General features: G+C 54.1%; 1 protein-coding gene across 1 annotated transcript; it reads right to left on the bottom strand.

Moving 5' to 3' along the window:
• Nucleotides 1-10,458: 10,458 nt before the first annotated feature.
• LOC308611716 (forkhead box protein J1-like) lies at nt 10,459-13,411 on the bottom strand (the record flags this gene model as incomplete). The annotated part of the gene is made up of 2 exons (XM_081260393.1): nt 10,459-11,226; nt 12,914-13,411. 2 exons carry the CDS (start codon nt 13,409-13,411, stop codon nt 10,459-10,461), a joined length of 1,266 nt encoding a protein of 421 aa, XP_081116519.1.
• Nucleotides 13,412-18,687: the final 5,276 nt, after the last annotated feature.

Genomic DNA, 18,687 nt, shown 5'->3' with positions numbered 1-18,687 from the left:
CCTCTAGAGGCAGATTTGGGGAGCACATCTAGGGGGATTCCACACACCTCTTTCCTGCCTCTACCCAGCCACTAATTAAATTTAAGGTCTGTAACAGTTCCACCATCTTGTAGAGTTTCTCTCCAAGAAAAGAGAAAGTTAATTCCGATTTTTCCTTAGTATCTGAGAAGCATAGCCCTTCCTAGTGGCGTCTTAGTCTTGGGTTATTTCAGGTCTCCATAAGTACTTTTCTTTGTTTAGTTTTTGGCTGTGCAGTGGCTTGGAAGATCTTAGTTCTCCGACCAAGGATTGAACCAGGTCACTGAAATGAAAGTGCTGAGTCCTAACCTCTGGACGGCCAGGGAATTCCCTCCATAAGTACTTTTAGATTTCATCGGTATGCCCACTCCTGTCCAATGCCATCATTTAAAAACATCTGTATCGGGCTTCCCTGGTGGCGCAGTGGTTGAGAGTCTGCCTGCCGATGCAGAGGACACGGGTTCATGCCCCGGTCCGGGAAAATCCCAGATGCCACGGAGCGTCTGGGCCCGTGAGCCATGGCCGCTGAGCCTGCGCATCCAGAGCCTGTGCTCCACAATGGGAGAGGCCACAACAGTGAGAGGCACGCGTACCACAATAAACAAAACAAAACAAAACAAAAACATTTGTATTTCCACTAATAAACTCAAATTATCTTTGCTTTTTCCCATCACACTCCCCAGAGCCTTTTCACAGAATTGTCACTGGTCCCGTGGACACTATCCTGACACCTGTGTGATACTCCATCAGGTTCCTTGGGGCCCCGTCTACCTAGCATGGCCTCACGCTTCTAATCGGCTCACCACCTACAATGGTCAACTCAGATTTCCTCCCTTTGAGAACCTTGCAGAACAATATCAGAACATACCATCGCCCCCCCGCACCTTGGTCTCAGGGCCAAAGAAGACCCAGAGGCTTCTTAGCGGAAGAGGTGCTGGAATGACACAGGTGCTTTCTCAACATCACTCCCACAAGGCTGATGAGAGCAGCGAGGATGGGGACCTGAGCCATCCTTGCCGCGAGCTGGGGCTCCTGGCAGAGCACCTGTGGGCCTGGGGATGGTGGACCATGGGATGCTCCCCGGGCTCCCTCCTTGTGGGCGCTCCGTGAGGGGAGTGGCATCCATGTGGGGAGGGAAACAGCGTGGAGAGGGAGACCAAGTGCCTGAGAAGCTGTCCTGATGGCCAAGCCAGCCTGAGGCACCTCAGTCATAGGATGGAACTTTGAACTTACAGCTGAGCGTGGTGAGGTCTGTTGATTCCACGGGAACTACCACAGGGGATGCTCCTGTCATTAACCTGACATTAACCCGACAGATGCTTCCAGAGAGTTCCCCAGCTCTTTACTACCTGTGTGACGCTAACAGCAGAACCCGAGAAACATTTTACCAAGAGAGCAGATGCACTTTCCTTCTCCTGTAAGAGCCCTTGAGAAATCCGGGTGAGACTACGATGCGACCCTCAACTCCCTCTCCCGGCAGCCGCCACTGTCATTCGGTTTCATGTCTGGCCTGAACGGTGAAGCCAGTTTAATCTGAGAATGGCTGGCTCTCGAGATCACCATAAAGAAACCCGGGCATTGTTTTCCTTCCAGGTCTCGCTCCCCTGCCGCAATCCCAGAGTGGAATAAACATCCACCAGCAGGTTGGCCCGAAGGAGTTAGGGAGAGGAGGAAGCACAAGGCCTGGGGTCAGTTTCCACCAGCATGGGTGGCTGAAACAATTCCCAGGAGCTCTCTCTGCCAAACACGGGGGTTGGTGGGGAGCCACTGCGGGGAGGCAGGAGCCTAGATTCCTCTCTTGAAACCCAGTGAGCGGCTGGCCGGCACAGCTGCCACAGACTCAGGGCGGAGTGAGGGCAGAGATGGCATCTTCCCCAACTAGTGACCAAAACAAATCCTGCCTGTAACCTTTGCCACAGAAGCATCCCCACTTTTGTGGAACAGGGATTAATCTAGTCTCACAAATATGTTTTTTCCTGGAAAATTTCAGCATATTAAATACAGGCTCTTGCCAGTTAGGAACGGAAGCCTCAGCGAGGGCCCCTCGGATGTGCGTGCGCCCAGCAAGCTTGGGGTTGGGTGTGGGTGAACATGAACTTTCACACGAAGTCTGGATAACCTAAATGAGTTTCAAAATAAACAAACTGGACAGACAGACGTACATTTGGCAAAAAGACATGAGAAACAAATGGACAGGCAGAAGCCAGGTAAAGAGTAGGAAGGCAGGAAGTGAAGTGTACCCTGGACCTCAGCCACTCTGGCCCAGGCCTGGCTGGGTCAACGCTAAGTGGGAAGGGACCGGACAGCCCCTGGGAAGGCCGTGGGAGGTGTCTCTGGGGATTATGGCTTCCTCCACCACAAGCCTTCATGGGGCCAGAGGGGTGAGGACCTGGGTCTTTTGCAATCTGATGGAGAGTGGCAACCACAGGAGTTTGTGTCCCTCCAGCACCTGTAACCACGTCGCCAAGAGAGTAAAGCACTGGACCCATGACGGGACGTGGCTGTCCTGAAGCTTAAGTATGTCCAGGGCATGTTTAAGAGATTACAAACCACGCAACATGAAGGCAGTCTCTGCTGTGAACCCAGGAGGGGCAATTTCGACCTAGTCCACCGGGCAAGATGTGGCTTTAGAGCCATGGTTGGTGAAGCCCTTGGTGAGCACGGAGCAGAGAGACATCAGTGCGCAGAGTGTGACTGACAGGTGGGCTCCTCCTGAGAACTCATCCCGGATTCAGTTTAGTGTCATGAGAAGGAATAAGGGGCACGTTGATGGCCCTGATTGAATTTATAGAGTTAGGGCTCCAGGGAGAAGAGTCACCCTCGACCCCTGATCGTTCCTTTGGGATCCAAATCTAGGGAGCACAAGGCAACTGGTGGTCGCCCAGGGCTCACTGGGTCACAGAGCTAGTCTATAAAATGCAGGCTTTGAAATTCCTCTCTGATCCTAACTAACCACTCTCCTCTGAGGGGCTACAGGTTCCCTTTTCAAGGGCTCAGGCTCTCTTTCCAAGACCTTATCACAGAGGCCGTGTCTGCCTTAAACTGCCTGTTGATGGAAACAAGACCAGGCCCCCTGCCATGGGATCTGCAAGATCATGATGGAGGGGGCACGGTCAGGCCAAATCGGAAGGCTTTGTGGGTATTTTTGCGCCTTTCTCCATGCCCAAATAGATTCGTTTAGAGCAGAGTCGCTCTTTGCCCAAGGACTCTCCCGAGGCCGCCTCACTTCCTTTCAGCAACTGGCTCCCAGCACCTTAGCAAAGCCCATGCCTTCTTGCAGGAACTGCAGGGCAGGAGATGGGTGTCCTAGGGTGAGAGCAGGGGTGCGAGCAGGGGAGCATCTCCCACCAAGTTCAGGTTCAGCAGACTGCCACTCACCGGTTAAGCAGACCACACAGCACAGCTTATTGTCCAGTGCTTTCATGCTGGCGATGTCAAAGTCATTGTTATTGTCACACACCATACCTAGAAATGCGAATGTCCTCTGGCCTGTAACGGAGTTAAGGCAGTTAGAGAGGACCTGGCTGTGTTTTTCTCTGCTTTGCTGTCCTTAAAATAAAAATCTTAACGATGGAGACAAAATCATCAAATCATATGTCAAAAAAAAGTCAATAATTAAGTGGGGAGAGTGGACAATAAAGGAAACTGTGTGGGTACGTTTGTGTTCTCGCTCTGTTCTGCACTGTTTCCTTAACTGGCCCCTTTCCAGCCTTTGTTCCTGGGAAATCAGGCGCTGGGGAGGTCTGTGGGATTCCGACACACAGACCCTGGCCCACAGCAGAGCTAAGCCAGGCTGGAAGAGCTAGGAGAGCCACGGGGGAAGTGACCCCAGGCTCCGGCCTGTGTCTTTCGGTGCACGTGGGGTGTGTTTATGACCACAAGGCTCTGCGAAATGACTAATACATAAAATGGCAATTAAAGCTCTTTGGTCCCGTAATTTTGCACCTCAAATCAAAGAATCGCATCGCTGGCAAAATTATGTTTTATTTTCTTTGAGACTTAATTTGCTATTCTGAGGATGTTTTAAGGGGCTGACCAGAAACCTACAGTCGTGTAAGATGGGAAGGGGACAGTTTTAGATGTTATTTTTTCAAGCCCCCCACCCGTTTTTTTTTTTTTCCTTGGTGAAAGGCAGAGGAAGAAACATACATCTACTGTGTACAGCATGTCAGGTGGAAACCACATATGGAATGTCAGGCGGAAAGCACGTACTGCCCTGTGCCTTTTAGAAGCAAATATTCTACTGGGGACGACAATCACAATGGAGAACTCAGAGCCTTGCGCCCTGAAGACATCAACCGAGGGGAGGTAGCGCCCAACCCCGGCTTGGTTGGCGTGCGCGGGCGACAGAGGCACAGCCTGGGCGACCACCCCTCCTCCGGCACTACTTGGCCAGGAGAGAGGGGTCATGTGCACATGTGCACCCCCTGCACACCACACCACCCACCAAGCAACCGCCATGGCCAAAGCAGAAGCGACTAGCATGACATCTGCATCCAGGCTGGGATCCAGGTTTGCTCTAGAGGTTGCACTTCTGTGGAGGCACCTCAGAGGAGCAGACGGAAGATACACCGGTTCCGGGGACACCTGGTCCTACAATTCCACGTGGGATTCCCAGCTCGCCTAACCCCCCCAACCGCCACTTCCTTGCTCTATATGTAGGTCCTTCCTTCGCTTCTCGGCTTACTAGAAACAAACTTCTTCCGACTGAAGATATGATTGACCTTATTTACAAAACAGAAATAGAGTCACAGGTGTAGAAAACAAACTTATGGTTATGGCGGGGGGCAAGAGAGGGGAGGGATAAATTGGGAGATTGGGATTGACATATACACACTACTATATATAAAATAGATAACTAATAAGGACCTGCTGTAGAGCACAGGGGACTCTACTCAGTACCCTGTAATGGCCTATATGGGAAAAGAATCTAAAAAAAGAGTGGATATATGTATATGTATAATTGATTCACGTGGCTGTACAGCAGAAACTCACACAACATTGTAAACCAACTCTTGCAATTAAAAAAAAATATCTACTTGAGGCCTGAACGATGGTAAAGAGACTCGTTCCAATAGCCTACAAACACTAGTGCACGCTGAGCTGCTAACGTCTCTTCACCTCACCTTTGCTGTGCCGCCAGGGCTGTGATCCTTCTGCTACTGTAACACCAGCCGTTTTCTTCACTAAAGCAGGAAAACCTACTGCCTAACAGTCGGTTCCCCCAAGGGGAGGAAGCTGTTCTCCTGCTGCAGATGAACTTTGGGGCTGCTAGAGCAGTTCTGTGAGACTCAGCTGAGAAGCTGAAGCAGGAAGGAAGGTGATGGCAGTTGCCCAAGAAGCTTCAGGATCTACTCAACGTAGATGGAGAACTCCATGTATCTTCTGCAGCCTTGGCTCAGAGGCCCAGAAAGAGCCAGGAAGGCTGCTGAGGTCCTCAGATACCCTGCTTGCTTTGATATTCCATCAAGGAGACAACCTTTCCCCAAAGCCACACCCTTGAGCTGTGCCACCAAGTCACACCAGTGCCCCTTTCTCTACCCTTCAGAGAATACCCGGGAAAGAAATATAATAAAAGCGAGCAAAAGACCAGGTCTTTTACCATCTTCTTGTGTGGGTGATCCATCCTCTTCTTCTAGAACATCATTTCGCTAGGACAGAAGGAAGGCACTGTGAGTCCATAAAGCAGTGAAATGAGTCTACTGATTGTCAGAAGACAGAACTAATCACCCTCATGGTATCCAGACATTTCCTGTCCGTGTGAGATGGCTGGGAGGCCCAGCAGAGGCAGATTTTGCTTGGCGAGGCAGGATCGGCCCGTAGGGACCAGGTCTGAGGCACGTTCCAGAGGGACCAGGTCTGAGGCGCCTTACAGAGGCACCCTGGGACTGTCAGGTATAGCCTTGGTAATAGTTCAGCTCACACTGTTTCTCTCAGGTGGAAATAAAAGTTGTCAAATGAAAAAGCAAACCGTGAGATCATAAAACTTTCAGGAACCCTTTAGGATCCCCAGTCCCATCCAGATACTCCTTTGAGAACATCTGGCTCAAGAGAAAGTTGTAGAGTCCCCACTGGGAGCTGGGCATTCCATATACTTCAGGCACACCTCCGTCAGAGCACTTCTCACGCTGAGTTATAACTCTGATTCCTCCATCAGTTGGAGCTGCAGAATGGGTGGGATGGGTGGATTCGGGGTGTGGGCAGGCAACAGCCATGTCACTCGGTCTTTGTGTCCCCCAGTGCCAGGAAGATGTGAGATGCCTGTGCCAGGTAAATACTAAGTGAATTGGAGGACAAACACCTCTCAAGGGTCTCGCCTGGAAGACTTCCCTCTGGAACTCACCCCACACCTATTACGCTGAGACCAGCACACTCTGCTAACCGGACAGTCCCTCTGCTCTGCACCCTGCCTCTAACAGATCCAATAGCACCACCTTGGAAGGCTTCTTCCAGAACAGCCCCCATCCTATTTGCATCCTGTGCCAGCGCCGGCAGTCCCTCTGACTGTGGAGGGGCACCAGCGTCCACCTTGCTCTTACCTCTGCATCCTGCTCTTCAGCGGTGGCGACGAGGCCTGCAAAGTTGCAGTCTGGAGACGCCGCTGGCGTCATCTGCCAAGGAGCAACAAAAGTCAAGGTGCAGATGCCACCGGCTCTCCTACCCAGATCTCCTGGCAGCAAACCCAAACCAAGTCCTCAGGACAGAAGTGGTGCCACATGGAAGTTCACAACTGAGGGAGTCTTTGATTCAACAACCCGGTACCGTGTTTTCCAGGTCTCCCCTCCCGAGCACTGGGGGGCTTTGCCGATCTCCCTGGCAGGCCCTGGACTGAGGTCCTTGGGACTCGAGTACACAGCAGAGCAGAGCGGCGAGGGCGATCCCATGCTCCTCTCTTACGTCTCCTTCTTCTGAGGGGGTCCTGCTGGCGGCCCGGGGGCAGGGGACAGCCTCCCCGTCCTCTTCCGTGCCAGGGGCGATGTAGGAGCCGGACATGGAGGAGACGGTGTCGGTGCTGATCTGGGAGGACACCATGGACATGACCTTCCTTCTTCAAGTCTGGGTCCCCAGTATGTTGAGGGGGGCAGAGGCGGGGAGAAGAGTGTTTCCTGCCCTCAGCTCAGCTCTTCAGGAGGCCTGGCGCATTTGCTTCAGGCCAGCATGGAATCCCATCCCGGGGGCCTTCCCGTCACTGGAGCTGGGGGTGGCCTGTCGGGTGGGCAGACAGCGAGGGTCCCCAAAGACTGAGTTCCTGAACATTGCCCCTCATCCCTTTCCTGGCTGGCGATACATGGGGGAGGGAGGATAGGGACGAGGTGGGAAGTGAGGAGACAGAAAGCTGACTTCTTGCTTTGGGAAGGGACTGCACCACACCTGAGGGTGAAGTGGCTGAAGGGCTTCTCACCTCAAAAGTGGAGATCAAAGGAAATGCGAAACCTGCGCAGAGAGCTTGAGTCATGGGCTCAAAGCCACACAGGGCAAAAGAGAAAGGACAGCTCAGTGCAACATGGGGTCTTGGATTGGGATGCTGGAATGGAGAGGAGCATTACTGGGGTGATCTGCAAGACGTGAAGGGGGTCTGCGGTTACATGGGATTACCAGGTCAGTGTTCATTCCCTGATTGTGATGGTGGTACTGGGATTAAGGAGGCGTGTCCTTGTTCTAAGGAAACACACACTAAAGTATCTAGTGCTAATGGGGCAGCCTGTCTGCAACTTACTGTTAAGGGCGCAAAGTATATATTGACTGGGATTACATTGAATCTCTAAATAAATACGGAGTCACTGAACGTTTTTTGAAAAAGCCACCCAGCCAAGGGCCAGGGCAGGGATGAATAGGAGGGACAGGATCCACTCACGCTTCCTGCCCCCTCCACCGCCAACCCCCAAACGCTGCCTGCTGAAAGGGTGTGTGAAGCCCTGTGTTCTGGCCGCTTCGGAGCCCCCTCTTAGCTTTGGCTGCTCGTTGGCAGCATCCATGGACCCTTAAAAGTGCCAGTGTTTGGGTCCCAGCCCCAGAGACGCTAGTCCCAAGCATAGGGATTTTCAGGAGCTCCTGGGGATTCTTCCTGGCAGCCAGAAGCTTCTTCAGCCTTTCCTTACCTGGCAGGCAGTTCTGCCAGCCCCTGACCTTGCCCCTCTTCCCCCAGCATGGGCCCAGGCAGAGGGTGAGGAAGGGGGACAGTGACCGGCCCCACCTGTCAATCCAGGGTGTACACCGTTTGGCGGGGGCTGGAGGCTGAGCCTGGGGACCAGTGGAGGGGCTGGAGCCCCCATGTTCCCCCAGTGCTGGGGAGCGTGGGCAGGAAGGCCGGAGGGTGGTGGGGAGAGGGAGGGAGTCGTTGCTTAGGGGGTGAAGGGAGTCTCAGAGGGAGGTTGGGGCAGCCTCCTCAGCAAGTGGTGGGAAAGGGATGGGCTGCCTCCTGAGCTCTGTAAGGCCCCAACCCGGCTGGCCCTGCAGTGTGTGCACCCTTCTGAAATATTTGGAATAATTAGCAAGGGAAAGCAGCAAGTTGGCGGGGGAATGCCAGGTTGTCCTGGAGCCAGCCTCGAGTGCAAGGAAAGAAAGGGGCTTCAGGAGAATGGGGCCCTTGGAGGCTGGGCAGGATTGTGTAGGACAGTGCCCATTTGTGTGTGTGTGTGTGTGTGTGTGTGTCTGTGTCTGTGCGCACCTGCACGTGAGTGCTGGGGGAAGGGGCTGTGCACCACAAGGGTGTGCTGGCGGGGCCAGGTGCGGGCTCGGGGGAGAGATGGGTTCCAGGCAAAGCTGGGGTGAGGGGGTTGAAAGGTGCCTGCTGAGTGTCACATACTTGCTGTGCCTCAGTTTCCCCATCAGAACTCTAGTACGTTGATTCCTCACAGGCTGGAGCTGTAGGGTCTAGGCACCCCGTCTTCCGTCTGCCCTGATGGCCTCCCTCAGCCCCAACCTGCATTGGAGGGAAGGCCCTGGGCTGGGTGAGTGAACCCCAGGGTGGCAAGTGGGGCCCCAGGGGCTGGGGCCCTCTGACGTCACACCCTGTCCCTTCAGGAAGGGACCAAGGGAGGGAGGAGCTGGAGACAGGCCCAGGCGAGGACCGCAGGTGAGTCTGGGCAGGCCCTCAACTTGGGCGAGGTGGGGAACGTGAGCCGAGCCCTGGGCAAGAACGGCCTTTGTGAGTGAGTCCCCAGGGCCAGGGAGGGGGCTGTGCCTCCTTTGCCGCCTGCTCCTCTGGGCTGTGGGTACAGTCTCCCCATTGCACATATAGAGGTGCCGAGGCCCTGGCTGCAGGGGACCCCCGAGGGCCGCCTCTCAGCCCCTTTCTCTCTGGGGACCCAGAGATCATGAGGAGTGCATCAGGGGACACTCTGCAGGCCTTTGGTGCCCCCCATCTTCCTCCCAGCCATTCCCCCTTGGGCCGTGGCCTCCCCAAAACTGGCCCATGATTTTCCCCAGAGAAAGTTGCAAGCAGGTCCATTTAGAGACTTTTTAATACTTTATTTTTAAAAATGATTTTATTGTAAATAACTTTCTATGAAAAAGGTTAAAATGCCCGATGGGTTAGGAGAGTGGATGTGGGATGCAGCCCAGGGCGTTTATGGTGGAGCAAGACACTCCCCTGCAGGAGTGCAAGCAAGGGCACGGGTCCATCCCCCCATTCCTGGTCCCAGTAGTTCTAGCAAGCACTGCGTCCCTCCCAGTTAAGCCTCAGCTATAGCTACACTCACTACATTAGTCTGTCTGTCCCCTTTCCCTCTGCAGCTTGGCTGCCCCAGCCCCTAACCCCCAGATCCCCATCTCCCCGCTGCTCTCAGCCTCAAGTTGGGCTCAAAGATTAGGGACACATGCCCTCTGCCCCACCTCTAGGGATGAAGCCAGAAGATCCCAGAGGCCTTAGAAAATCTCCTGGCTCCACCCAGCACCCCGGCCTCCTTTCTGTCTCCTCTCTCTTCCCCCCTCCACCTTGCTCCTCCTCACAGACTGCCGGGAGAGGCCTCTTGGGTGTTAATTTGCAGTCACCTAATCAGCATTTGTTGTACCTGGGAACTTGCTCTGGATAGAGACCTGGGGAGGAGAGCAGGAGAGAGAGAAGCTTTGAAGCTAAGGTGTTCTGGGGCGGGCCCTGTACTGATGTTTCCAGCTTGGCCAGGGCCCCTCCAAGCTGCAGCTCTCATAGTGCAGGGCCCTTAGCGTGTCTCTGGGGCAGGGAAGAAGTGGGTCAATGAAACACTGTGTGTATGGGGGGCTGGGGAGCGGAGGCAGCAATTTTGGTCCTGGGCCCCAATTCTCAGCCTGCTGGACTAGAATCTGAGGATGGCCTGGGCTGGGGGCCGTGTGGCCTGGTGGGTTGACCTGGCCCAGCCCCTGCCTGGGTGGTAGGGTGTCCATGGGCCTGCACTGGCGGGGAGGGGGGCAGTCTGGGCCCAGACTTCGGTGCTGTCTGGAGGTGAGGCAGGGCCTGGCTTCTTACAAGAAGGCGTCCAGGCTGGCCCAGTCATTCAGGTCAGAGGCCAGTGTGGCATCCCCGGCCTCAAAGAGGGGCTCGGGGGGCAGGGAGCTACGGGTGCTCTCGTCCCAGGGGTGCTCCAGGAAGGATGGGGCCAGGAAGGTCTCATCAAAGTCCAGGCTTTCGGTAGCCTGCTCCACTGGAGGCCCCAAGGTAACAGGGCAGTCGATGTGGTGGCCATGGATGGTGAGGTCCACGTCCCCGTGTGAGGCAGGGCTCAGCGGCGGGATCAGCTCCGAGGTCTCCAGCGTGCCCAGATCCCCGTCCAGCATGCCAGCGTCCAAGATGGCCTCCCAGTCAAAGTTGCCCTTGAGGGGTTCCAGCTCAGCCTGCTCCTCCTGGGTCAGCAGCAGGGGGCTGGAGGGCCGCGGGACCTTGGCCTCCTGCTTGGGCAGCGGCTGTTGACGCTTACGCCCCAGCCTGCCCTCGCCTGCACCCCAGCCTGCCTCCCCAGTGGCCTCCTCGAACTCCCGCAGCAGCTGCTCGGCCTCGGTGCTCACGGTCAGTGGCCCGGCCCATGGGGCGGCACTGGGTTCTGGCGTGGCCTGGCGGGCAAAGGCCGGGTGGATGTGGACTGGGGGCATCCGCCGCTTCTTCAAGGCCCCACTCAGCAGCCGCTCGGCGTACTGGGGGTCGATGCGCCAGAAGCCCCCCTTGCCTGGCTCGTCCTTCTCCCGAGGCACCTTGATGAAGCCCTTCTTCAGGGACAGGTTGTGGCGGATGGAGTTCTGGACACAGGGAGATAGGAGAGAAGGAAGACAGCTGGGAGAGTGGGTGGGGTCAGTGATGGGGGGCTCCTAGCGCCACTGCCAGTCCCACCACCACCTTCTCTCCGATGGGGGCAGGGGAGACAGAAGCGCTGCTCTGAGCGGGAGGCTCTGGGACACACGCCACGGGGCACCAGGAGCTGGGAGTGCTGTCGGGGGCTTTTGTTCCCTTTTGCCAGGACATCTGCCTGCTCAGTCATCCGAGCCCTGAGCCGCAGGGTGGCTCTCAGTGCCAGCCTGTCCTGCCCTCCCTCCCTTACCCCGCTGCTTGCGGCCTCTGGTCAAAGGCCTTGGCTCCCCCAGGTCCTGGACGGCCATCTCCCTCTGCCTGGGCCTGGCTGGCCTTCTCTGTTTGTGAAATGAGTGAGTGGGTGTGAGGGTGTGGGTGTGTGGTGGGGGATGAAGTGTGGGAGGATCTGATGACTTTCCTTGTTTGTAGAGCCGCCTGCTGGCCTGGGCCCTCACCCACCATGTCCCCCTCCTCCCACCCCAGGCTCTGAGGCCTCAGTTGATTATTACCCAGCCAAGAGCATAGCGCTCATTCCTGGGGGCTCTCAGGCTTGGGGTAGGGTGGGGGGTGGTGGAGGGTCTCTGCTTTCTCACCAAGGTTACAAATGGTACCTGCCCCAGGGTCAGGGCCCAAGCAAACGTGGAATAGCTGTGATCACAGGAACTCTGATCCTGTGACCTGTGCCACAGGGAAGGATCTGTGCATCCTCAGGGTCTCTGTCCCCAAGGAGCCCCTGATCCTGATGGTCGAAGAGGCTGAGGGCAGTGTGTGCCCAGTCTGAATCACCATCCTGCCTTGTTCACGCCTGGGTGCACAGTCCAAACCACGCTGGGGCACAGTGTTCTGGGGCCTGGTGGGTGGGGCCGGCAGGTGAGTAGTGCGCCCTGGCAAGACTGGGAGGTTTACATGGTGGTCTGGGCCCCTTGGCTGCTCTGTGCCAGGTTCCGGAGACTTGGAACATGAAGCCAGTGTGGGAGGAAAGAGCCCCTGTGGAAAGCACGTGGCTGAGATAATTGTCCCCGCAGGGAGGTTGATGAGAAGAGGGGGAGGAGTGTAGGCAGGAAACTAGGGAGGGCTTGGGGTGGGGGCTGGCACAGCAGCTTTCGGAAGGCCCCGTAGCCCTTCCACTGGGACACAGATGGCCACCACACCCTGCAGCACACCCCTCTCCCCTCCCAGAGCCCCTCCAGCCAACTGAAAGCAGGCGGGATGCAGAGCCGGGCAGCAACCATGCTCTGCCTCCAGTCAGGCCCTGACAAACTGACCTTGAGGAGGGTAGTGTGTAGGAATTCCAGGACTTGGGACACAAATGTGTCCCTCAGTCCATCAACCTACCCTGGGGGTCTGTGTCCACGCATAGTTCAGCCCTGGTCTTTGGGCTGAGCCTGCCGGATGAGGGACAAGTTCTTTCCACTTGAACCTCTATGTCGGCACCCCTGCAGCCCTCTGAACATCCTCCCTCCTCCGTCTCTGAAGTCAAAGGGGCAGCAGTCCAAGCACTGGGCTCCCTTGAGGTCCTTCCTGGACGGCCTTCCTCTCTCGGGACCCTGGCCGTACCGCGCCTACTTGGCCTGCGGATCTGGGATGTGAGTCCAGTCCGCGCGGGCATGGGCAGGGAGGGAGGGAGTGCCTCCCTACCTGCCAGGTGGGATCAGCGTGGCGGAAGTAACAGAAGTTGTCCGTGATCCACTTGTAGATGGCCGACAGGGTGATCTTGGTGGCCTTGCTGGCCTGCATGGCCATGCAGATGAGCGTGGCATACGAGTAGGGCGGCTTCACGTGCGGGTTGGTGGCATAGTCCACGTCGTCGGGAGGCGAGGCCTGCAGCCCCGAGGGGGCGCTCCGCGGCTTGCACAAGGACGTGGGCTTGCCGGGTGTGTGCGGCTGCCCCAGGCAGGCGGGGTCCGCCGCCAGGGGAGACCCCGGCTCGGCCGAGCCTGACAGCTCGTGGTAGCCGTGAGGGTCGGTGTCCCCTGAAGGCAGGGCGGGGACCTTGGCGTTGAGAAAGGAGAATTCCTGCAGCCACTGCAGGCTGGTCAGGCTGTCATTCAGGGCGTTGGACTCCTCTAGGCCGCCTTCCGGTCCGGCCTCCTCCGCTGCCCCTGCTCCCGAGACGCGTAGCCAGCTCTCCGCCATATCTGCGGGCACTCTCCGAGGGGGCTGTCAACATCCACGAGCCGAGCCGAGGGTGGCCGCCGAGCTCTCCGGCCCGCTGACTCCCGCGGCTTCAGTTACGCAGCCTCCCGGAAGCGGGCTTCCATCCCGCGATCCGGGGGTAGCCTCCTCCAAAGAGAATGTGGTGCCTGCGGGGACCAGAGCGGGAACTGAGCCCTCTTTCCCCACCCCCGAGGGGAGAGTGTGGGCGAGGGGGGAAGCTCTTACTAAAATCCTTCCTGCAGCTGGGGAGGATCTTTTACTGCCGAGGTCTGGGAAACAGAAGGTGTGCCCGGGGGTCCGACCCACAGGGGGTACGCCTCACCCTTTTCCTCTTGGATCTTTTAGAGGAGACTTAATTAGCCAAACGAGGGAATAGTGTAGGCGCATGCGAGGCCACCCCTTTCTCCCTCAAAGCGGGGAATTAACCCCCCTCTCTCCGTCCACAACCAATGGAAATGGGGCGAGAGAGTCCAGGAGGGCAGTACGACGGGTCGGGGGGCGGGGGAGGTCGTCTGATCTTTGAAAAGGGATATTAGGATGGGGATCAAGGGGAAGGAAGGAAACAATACAGAGAGTTATAAGGGGGCGGGAAGTGAGTGTCCCCCAAACGCCTCTGATGTCAGTCCCCGGGCCCACCACTTCCGTCGGGGACCGATGGGAGAGCGGGCTGCTACTGACGCCCTCCCTTCCCACGGCCTGCAGCCCTCCCCGTCCCTTACCTGGCTCAGAGCGCAGCCCGGGCCAAAGGAAGGTTCTCAAAGAAATTCCTCCCACCGCCCACCCTCACCGCGGCTCTCTGCTCCCAGCTCGAGGGCCCAGCCAGCAATCCTCGTCGCCACTCACGCCCGCCGGCGCCTCTCTGAAAGCCAGCGGCCAGGGACCGGCACTCAGTAGCCGCTCACAAGGCGTCCCCTGCTGCCGTGGCGACGCCCCGCCCATATAAACAGCTTCCGCTTCTGCCATTGGCCAGGGCATCTCCAAAGAGACCGCGGGCTCTTAACCGCTCTCTCACGCGGTAGGTAACTCTCTTCCAGCTCCCTCCTGCCGCCCTCTCCCGCGCGCGACCCAGTCCCCTACCCGCCATCGCGTCCCGGCTCCGCGCATTCCCGCCCGAGGGCCCCGCGCCGGGCTCGGAGAGGCGCGCGGCTCGGCGCTCCCGCAGAGGCCCCGGGGCCCTCGGCGAGCAGTTCGCCGCGGGAACCGTACTCCGCCCCACCCCCTTCCCATCTGGGCTGCTCAGAGGTGGCGACGGCTCCTGGGACGCAGCCCGTGGCGCGGGGGCCAGGGCTGGGTGCATGCTTGGGGCTTTCCTTTCCTCTCCTCTGGGCTGCGAGTGGCACTTCCTCACGTTTCTGCGGCCTGTCCCTGTCTCCCGACCGAGTGTCGTCTTGGTGCCCGCAAGCAGGTCTGACTCTCCGATGCCACCTGCCGCTCAGGTCCGCAGAAACCGCAGCCCCGGTCGCAGACACCCCAAGGCGGCTAGGGTAATCCAGTGTTTCCCGGTAATCGCTCCCTCCCTGCCCCGTCCTCAGCAAGATTCCCAGAAGCTGACATTCCAGAGGCTTCTTCGCAAGTGCTCTCCCTCCTTTCCAGATAGCCGAGGAAACAGAGCCGGTGGGTGAAACCCAGGAAAGCCGTGGACTTGCCAAATTCTGTGACTGGGGTCATTTGCCCCATTAATTTCACCAGCCTTTAAGTGACGCACTAACGGTGGACTGTGGTTCTTCCTCCTCCCCTCCCCCAGCCTCCCTCTAGTCACCAGCTTTCCTGCTCTTCAATTATTGAGGAGCAGCAGTTGGAAGGTCTCTGGTTGAAGGGGGTTGGGTGGAGGTGAGGGCTCCTTATCAGGCCTCTGCGCAGAAGCTGTGCCCAGGGGATGGTACACCAGCTCCCACCCAGAAACATGTCTTTCCCTCTACCCCTTGCCCTCTCTCACTCCTCCATGTCCAGCTTGTCTTGAGTCAAAGTTTTTTTTTTTTCTTCCCAAGTATTTATTGTTTTTATTTTTATTTTATTTTTATTTTTTTATTAGTTTCTGTTTATAACCAAGTGCATCAGTCATACATATACATCTGTTCCCACATCCCTTCCCTCATGCATCTCCCTCCCTCCCACCCTCCCCATCCCACCCCTCCAGGCGGTCACAAAGCACCGAGCTGATCTCCCTGTGCTCTGCGGCTGCTTCCCACTATCTATCTACCTTACGTTCCGTAGTGTATATATGTCCATGCCTCTCTTTCGCTTTGTCACAGCTTACCCTTCCCCCTCCCCATATCCTCAAGTCCATTCTCAAGTAGGTCTGTGACTTTATTCCTGTTTTACCCCTAGGTTCTTCATGACATTTTTTTTTAAATTCCATATATATGTGTTAGCATACGGTATTTGTCGTTCTCTTTCTGACTTACTTCACTCTGTATGACAGACTCTAGGTCTATCCACCTCATTACAAATAGCTCAGTTTCGTTTCTTTTTATGGCTGAGTAATATTCCATTGTATATATGTGCCACATCTTCTTTATCCATTCATCCGATGATGGACACTTAGGTTGTTTCCATCTCCAGGCTATTGTGAATAGAGCTGCAATGAACATTTTGGTACATGCCTCTTTTTGAAGTATGGTTTTCTCAGGGTATATGCCTAGTAGTGGGATTGCTGGGTCATATGGTAGTTCTATGTTTAGTCTTTTAAGGAACCTCCATACTGTTCTCCATAGTGGCTGTACCAATTCACATTCCCACCAGCAGTGCAAGAGTGTTCCCTTTTCTCCACACCCTCTCCAGCATTTATTGTTTCTAGATTTCTTGATGATGGCCATTCTGACTGGTGTGAGATGATATCTCATTGTAGTTTTGATTTGCATTTCTCTAATGATTAATGATGTTGAGCATTCTTTCATGTGTTTGTTGGCAGTCTGTATATCTTCTTTGGAGAAATGCCTATTTAAGTCTTCTGCCCATTTTTGGATTGGGTTGTTTGTTTTTTTGGCTATTGAGCTGCATGAGCTGTTTTTAAATTTTGGAGATTAATCCTTTGTCAGTTGCTTCATTTGCAAATATTTTCTCCCATTCTGAGGGTTGTCTTTTGGTCTTGTTTATGGTGTCCTTTGCTGTGCAAAAGCTTTGAAGTTTCATTATTTCCCATTTGTTTATCTTTGTTTTTATTTCCATTTCTCTAGGAGGTGGGTCCAAAAGGATCTTGCTGGGATTTATGTCCTAGAGTGTTCTGCCTATGTTTTCCTCTAAGACTTTGATAGTTTCTGGCCTTACATTTAGGTCTTTAATCCATTTTGAGCTTATTTTTGTGTATGGTGTTAGGGAATGATCTAATCTCATACTTTTACAGGTCCCTGTCCAGTTTTCCCAGCACCACTTATTGAAGAGGCTGTCCTTTCTCCACGGTACATTCCTGCCTCCTTGATCAAAGATAAGTTGACCATATGTGCATGGGTTTATCTCTGGGCTTTCTATCCTGTTCCATTGATCTATCTTTCTGTTTTTGTGCCCGTAAAACACTGTCTTGATTACTGTAGCTTTCTAGTGTAGTCTGAAGTCAGGGAGCCTGATTCCTCCAGCTCCGTTTTTCATTCTGAAGATTGCTTTGGCTATTCGAAGTCTTTTGTTTTTCCAAACAAAGTTTGAAATGTTTTCTTCCAGTTCTGTGAAAAATGCCAGTTGTAGTTTGATAGGGATTGCATTGAACCTGTAGATTGCTTTGGGTAGTAGAGTCATTTTCACAATATCGATTCTTCCAATCCAGGAGCATGGTATATCTCTCCATCTATTTGTATCATCTTTCATTTCTTTCATTAGTGTCTTATAATTTTCTGCATACAGGTCTTTTGTCTCCTTAGGTAGCTTTATTACTAGGTATTTTATTCTTTTTGGTGCAATGGTAAATGGGAGTGTTTTCTTGATTTCACTTTCAGATTCTTCATCATTAGTGTACAGGAATGCCAGAGATTTCTGTGCATTAATTTTGTATCCTGCTACTTTACCAAATTCATTGATTAGCTCTAGTAGTTTTCTGATAGCATCTTTAGGATTCTCTATGTATAGTATCATGTCATCTGCAAACAGTGACAGCTTTGCTTCTTCTTTTCCAATTTGGATTCCTTTTATTTCCTTTTCTACTCTGATTGCTGTGGGTGGGTGGAGGTGAGGGCTCCATATCAAGCCTCTGCGCAGGAGCTGTGCCCGGGGGATGGTACACCAGCTCCCACCCAGAAACATGTCTTTCCCTCTACCCCTTGCCCTCTCTCACTCCTCCATGTCCAGCTTGTCTTTAGTCAAAGTTCTTTTTTCTTCCCAAGTATTTATTGTTTTTATTTTTATTTTTATTTTATTTTTATTTTTTTATTAGTTTCTGCTTTATAACCAAGTGCATCAGTCATACATATACATCTGTTCCCACATCCCTTCCCTCATGCATCTCCCTCCCTCCCACCCTCCCCATCCCACCCCTCCAGGCGGTCACAAAGCACCGAGCTGATCTCCCTGTGCTCTGCGGCTGCTTCCCACTATCAATCTACCTTACGTTTGGTAGTGTATATATGTCCATGCCTCTCTTTCGCTTTGTCACAGCTTACCCTTCCCCCTCCCCATATCCTCAAGTCCATTCTCAAGTAGGTCTGTGACTTTATTCCTGTTTTACCCCTAGGTTCTTCATGACATTTTTTTTTAAATTCCATATATATGTGTTAGCATACAGTATTTGTCGTTCTCTTTCTGACTTACTTCACTCTGTATGACAGACTCTAGGTCTATCCACCTCATTACAAATAGCTCAGTTTCGTTTCTTTTTATGGCTGAGTAATATTCCATTGTATATATGTGCCACATCTTCTTTATCCATTCATCCGATGATGGACACTTAGGTTGTTTCCATCTCCGGGCTATTGTGAATAGAGCTGCAATGAACATTTTGGTACATGCCTCTTTTTGAAGTATGGTTTTCTCAGGGTATATGCCTAGTAGTGGGATTGCTGGGTCATATGGTAGTTCTATGTTTAGTCTTTTAAGGAACCTCCATACTGTTCTCCATAGTGGCTGTACCAATTCACATTCCCACCAGCAGTGCAAGAGTGTTCCCTTTTCTCCACACCCTCTCCAGCATTTATTGTTTCTAGATTTCTTGATGATGGCCATTCTGACTGGTGTGAGATGATATCTCATTGTAGTTTTGATTTGCATTGCTCTAATGATTAATGATGTTGAGCATTCTTTCATGTGTTTGTTGGCAGTCTGTATATCTTCTT

This window comes from Mesoplodon bidens (genome assembly GCF_964165515.1).
Source record: "Mesoplodon bidens genome assembly, contig: HAP1_SCAFFOLD_297, whole genome shotgun sequence".
Classification (NCBI taxonomy): domain Eukaryota; kingdom Metazoa; phylum Chordata; class Mammalia; order Artiodactyla; family Ziphiidae; genus Mesoplodon; species Mesoplodon bidens.
The sequence above is the reverse complement of the archived record's forward strand: the minus strand, read 5'-3'. Positions and strand labels throughout refer to the sequence as shown.